This window comes from Seriola lalandi, unplaced genomic scaffold, assembly GCF_002814215.2.
Source record: "Seriola lalandi dorsalis isolate HSWRI2012SDOR001 ecotype SW California unplaced genomic scaffold, Sedor1 jcf7180002054585, whole genome shotgun sequence".
In the NCBI taxonomy this organism is placed as follows: Eukaryota; Metazoa; Chordata; class Actinopteri; order Carangiformes; family Carangidae; genus Seriola; species Seriola lalandi.
In genome coordinates, this window is record NW_019525138.1 from 599,080 (window position 1) to 604,372 (window position 5,293).

The 5,293-nt window shown below is 38.5% G+C and overlaps 1 protein-coding gene across 1 annotated transcript in view; it reads right to left on the bottom strand.

Moving 5' to 3' along the window:
- Positions 1 to 608: 608 nt before the first annotated feature.
- Positions 609 to 5,293, bottom strand: part of mtr (5-methyltetrahydrofolate-homocysteine methyltransferase) — a 36,695-nt gene continuing 32,010 nt past the window's right edge. Inside the window, exon 33 of the mRNA XM_023418921.2 lies at positions 609 to 2,840. Within this exon, the coding sequence (XP_023274689.1) occupies positions 2,751 to 2,840 (90 nt within the window). The 3' untranslated portion in view covers positions 609 to 2,750. The remainder of the gene's footprint in view (positions 2,841 to 5,293) is intronic.

The window sequence follows — 5,293 nt, forward strand, 5'->3', positions numbered from 1 at the left end:
ACACACACACACCCACGCAGAAAGCCGCATTAACACCCAGCACAGCGGTGATATTCGGCTCGAGAGAAACACTTACAGTCCGCAGGAACTGGATTTCATCCTCGCCTTCTCCTCCTTCAGCCATGGTCAGCGTTCACACGGAGATGCTCGTGGTGTGTCTGCGTGTGAAGTACAGGCTGGGTCTGCGTGTGAGTGTGTGTGTATGTGTGTGTGTGTGTGTGTTCGAGACAGCAGAAGCCAACGCACTGTAAAACTCGTCTCTCATTGGATGGCGCGCGCTAAACGAGGGAGGAGCTGTACAGGTATGAGCGAGCGTGCGCACGAGCGGTTTGCCCCCCCCCCCAAAAAAAACCCAAAAACAAACAAGAAAACCGTTTATTTTTATTTTACTTTATGTACTAAATTAGTATCTAAGCTATTAGATACTGAACAAGTCTATGGTAGAAAATAAGAATTAGTATCTCAACATTAAAATATAATAATAATAATAATAATAATAACAATAATAATAATGTAATATGACATTTGTTCTTATTAATTGGCAGTGCTGTGACCAGGACTCTAGAAATACAATATACTGTATAGAAAGCAGAAAGACAGACAAAAGATGGTGTTGCCACTATTATTTTTAATAAAATAACACTGTCATGTCAATACTGTTTTACAGTGCACCATCATTTATCTGTTTTTTTTTCATTGTAGGTAAGTGAAACAAAGCTTCATACAGAGATTAGCCACTGCAGCACATCAGGGCTTTTAAGACACATGTGAAATGCACCTGAGCCTGATTCTTTCAGAAACACCTGGTTTGTTTTTTTTACTTTGACCCATGTGAAAATGTGTCAGGATCCTAGAACAAGTAGATAATTTGAAGGGTCCTTACACAATACAGTTGATAAAACAACATGTAAACAATATGTGGATGTGGATGAGAAACTAGTTGTACTTCAGCGTGTGAAAAGGACACCAAGAGGAAACTGAAATGACAAGGGATGTGGCAAAGAGTTAACCAAGTTTACCAACTTAAACATTTGAAGATTTTTTGATATAACATTCATGAATGATAAATGCCACTTGTTTTTATGCCATGAACCTCCAGTAAACAGAAAGTGTTTCTTTTCATATTATCACAGGACAAGTTATGTTCAAGTTTGTTCGTACATGACACTGAGTTTTTAACTGAATATGAATACTGAATCTTTTGAAAACATGAACATTGTTCAATATAACATTAACTAAAATACCCATATTCATCTGTAATTGTGTCCCAGTTTATTGATTCCTCAACATTATGAAACGATGTCTGGGAGACAAACCATTCATAAAACCTCACAGACTACACAAAAAAGAAATGACAGTGTGAGCAGACAACCAACCAGCTAATCAAACACTAGTACCTTGGATTCAAATAATGAACTTATTTCTAGTTGAAGTTACACTGACACTGCAACGTGAAACAAGTTATCTATGAAAAAATGCTGTTTCTGTGACTGCTGTAGCTTCAAATATCAGGAGGCCTGAAGCTTATATGAGGATTGACACAATTAACAATAAATTGAAGTAATTGAAAAAATATATTTTTCTTATTAAATTACTGAATGTTTTTTATCATTGAGCATCTGAATGACAAATGAATGAATTTTAAATATTGTAAGAAAAGGATTTTAAAGAGTAACTTAACAATTGAAGGAAAACAATAATTTTACTGTTGTCTCTGGCTCAAAGTTTACATGGCTATAGCAACTATCACTGCCTGTAGCCACACCCACCAGTGATGTCACAGTGTTATGACATGACAAAGTGCACCTAACCTCACTACAGCCAGGTGAAAAGTTAAACCACTGGAGGTCAGCACAAACAAAGTTTTCAAATGCTGGTAAGTTACTCATAATAAAGGCTGATGAGGGAAAAAGTCTTGTTTCAATGTTCCATACTGTATTTGACAGGTTCATCCACACTACAGTTTGAGGCCATGCAGAAATGTGTCACATCAAAAACTAAACCCACACAGATGAAACAGGAAGGTGACACGGGGGCTCTGAAATGATGGCTGACCAATGAGAGCACCTCCTACTGCTCTGTAGGTTGATCAGTGGACAAAGCACTACAAAATGGAAAACTCCAGAAAGTCCTAAGTGTCAGTGGAACAGCAGAAATTTGTTTTTAAATGATGTTGTTACAGATTGTGACTTAGAACTTTTGATTTTCATATTTCTTTTTTATCATCTACAATGAGTTTTTAAAAAGTTTTTAAATCACACCATTTAATTGAAAAATGTATTACTGCATATATTGTTTTTGAATGTGCCTATCAAGTAATGAATCATAATCAAACACTGAAAAGGTGAAATGTGGGACCCAAGTACACTACAGGTTCCACAGCAAACAATGAAACGATACTAAAAAGAAATCAAAAATTTTGAATAAATGCAATCTCTATGCAAAGACCTAAACTTTCACTTCCACATACAATTCCAAAACTTATGTGAGATCAATAACATTTGTAAACCATGTGTCCAGGCTGTTTATGTCGATGCTGTTTAAGTGGCATATGAATTGGTCCGTAAGTATGTCACATATTGAAAACTGGCACTGAATGTAACAGATTCTTAGTGTTTTTTGATTTTTTCAGAAGAAAATTTCTTTAAAAAGCTGTTTGCATTAAAGGATAAATTCAACATTAGAAGCAAAATGTGCTCCTTCTCTTTCTTTCTCACAGTGAGATGAGAACATGGATGTAGATTGTTGCCCTACGCTTCACTGTCATAACCCAGTACAGGAGCCAGCCATCTCTCCACCTCCTCCACACTTATGTTCTTCCTCCTGGCGTAGTCCTCCACCTGAACACAAGAAGAGCAGAGAAAATCCAAGTTCAGCCTGGTTCTGTGTCCTCAGTCCTTGCTCTTAAAAATCTGTCACCTTACAATTTAAAGGGTCATCCCAGTCTGGCTCCTTCCTCCATTCAATTTGTGCAATTGTGTAAGTGTTATAATTTTACCTTCTACAAAGACCGACATTGATACTGACATAAGCATATAATGGTTTTTTATTTGACTGATTTAACCCTTGAATGCTTGAGTGGGCTTTCACATATCTTGGGTAACTAGAGACCTGGTGCTCATATAAACCAGATTAAGACATTCAAAACAAATTGCTTTTTACTAACAATAACAAATACACAATATATAATTTCATCAACTTCTCTGCCGATTTTTCAGCTGCACATTCATGCTGCTAATCTCCTGCTCACTGGGGAGTTCACTGAACTCATTGTCGGATTCATGGAACAGGTTTGAGAACTGGCAGGTTGGGTCCATGCATTCATGTTGTTGATACTGAATTCTGACTCTGGCAGTCCAGGTGTTTCCAGTCTTCAACTGCCCAGTGTTGGTGAGTCTGTGTCCTTTGCAGCCTCAGGTTTCTGTTCTTGGTGACAGGAAGTGGAACCCGATGTGGTCTCTGCTGTTGTAGGTTGGACGTGTTGTTCACTCTGAAGCTTCTCTGCTCAGCACAGTTGTAAAGAGTGGTTATCTGAGTGACTGTAGCCTTTCTGTCAGCTCCAACCAGTCTGTCCATTCTGCTCTGACCTCTGACCTCTCTCATCAACACAGAGCTGCTGCTCACTGGATGCTTTGTGTCTTTAGCTCCATTCTGAGTAAAAACTCGGCAGTTTGAGAAACACTCAAACAAGCGTCTGACACCAACAATCATGTCACAGTCATTCTATTGTTTGATGTGAACTTTAACTGGAGCTCCTCACCAATATCTACATGAATCTGAAAATGCATCGAAATGAATTAGACAGTCCCAAAGTATGCATTTAAGGTTTAAAACATAATAAGGGTTCTAACCCTGAACTCAAAATGGTGTGTAAACGCTTCACAAAACATATGATCCCATTTGACAATATCGTGGAACTATAATTAAGAGTCAAAATTGTTAACAATTTGAAAGGCTGCCCCCACTACACCGAGAGTCCCATTGTCTTCCACTTAACCTCACACCTAAAATTCAATATTCTCTACAAGAAGCCTCTGTGATAATACTGACTACCAATATGGAATTTGAGCTAAGTAGCATAACATTAAAAACAGTAAAATAAATAGAGTTCTTCGAATTTTTACTTTATCAATACTAAATTTGGTATACAGCCTTGGGTGAATGAGAGCCACATTCCTTTTACAAATGAGTGAGACCAGTCGAAAAACATAACCACCATTGACCAAAATATCATTGCGAATGGCGGAGCTTAGCTAATATTGGCCATGACTAATTAATCATTTGTTTGATCATCATAAAACTTGGTTGATATCTTCAAGTTGTTACAGGGAGTAGGCCTACCAAAGCATCACTTAGGCAAAATTGGCTGCTTCTCTTGGTTGAGTGCAAAACGGTTAGAACCCGCGAATTGCCGCTTGCCTTGTTCCCCAGGTAACGCAAACTCAACTTCTTCCTTGTTTACCTGTTGTCTTTGTAATTGCACAATAATCTACATTTTCACAGCACTTACTCAACATCAGATGTTCTTTTCGTTTGAAGAAAATACCAACGGAGCATCTGTAGCTACACAGGTACACAGAGTGTATTTTGGGTTGTTTGTAGTTTTAATGTTGTTAGACTGGCTGTTACGACCCCAGTGGCTGGCTGGTGCTGCTACTCTCTCTCATTCCAGGTATTGCGCCTCCTCCGGTGACAAGGATGAGCTGCGCACAGGTGGATCTATTTTGTTGATTGTCAGGAGGTGACATATGTGGAGGACGAGGGCTGAGTTGCGTGGGTGGGTCAGAATGCAGCGTGTTTCCCGCACGTATGATACCTGTTGCGTGAAGGAGGGTGTTTTTCCAGACTTTGCCTGAGGTTCAGTTTTGGTCTTTGGTTGTTAACCCTGGTGGTTTAGAAGCCAGCGCTTTTTGTTGTTCTTTTTTTGCAGGACTTTTGCGTTTAATAATAAAAATCATTGGTTTCCCCCCACTTTTGTTTTGCCTCCTTATCTTCCTTTCCTCCCCGAACACTTTTTTTCATTTGTTACTTCTCCTCATCCCTTGGCACACATCGGGGGAACGTAACACTGTCAAATTTCTTGACGTTGTTTACTGTATAGTGAGTTGAAGAAGCTCAGTTTCAGGAGTTTCTAATAGTTTAAGTGACAAGTTTTCCGAGCCTCCACATAGTAAATACAAAAGTGACTCATCTGCCAAGCAGCCAACAGTTACACATATCATAATAAAGACAGCCTGCTTTATATTAAGATATTATAATATCTCAATATCATAATGCAATAGCATAATGACTT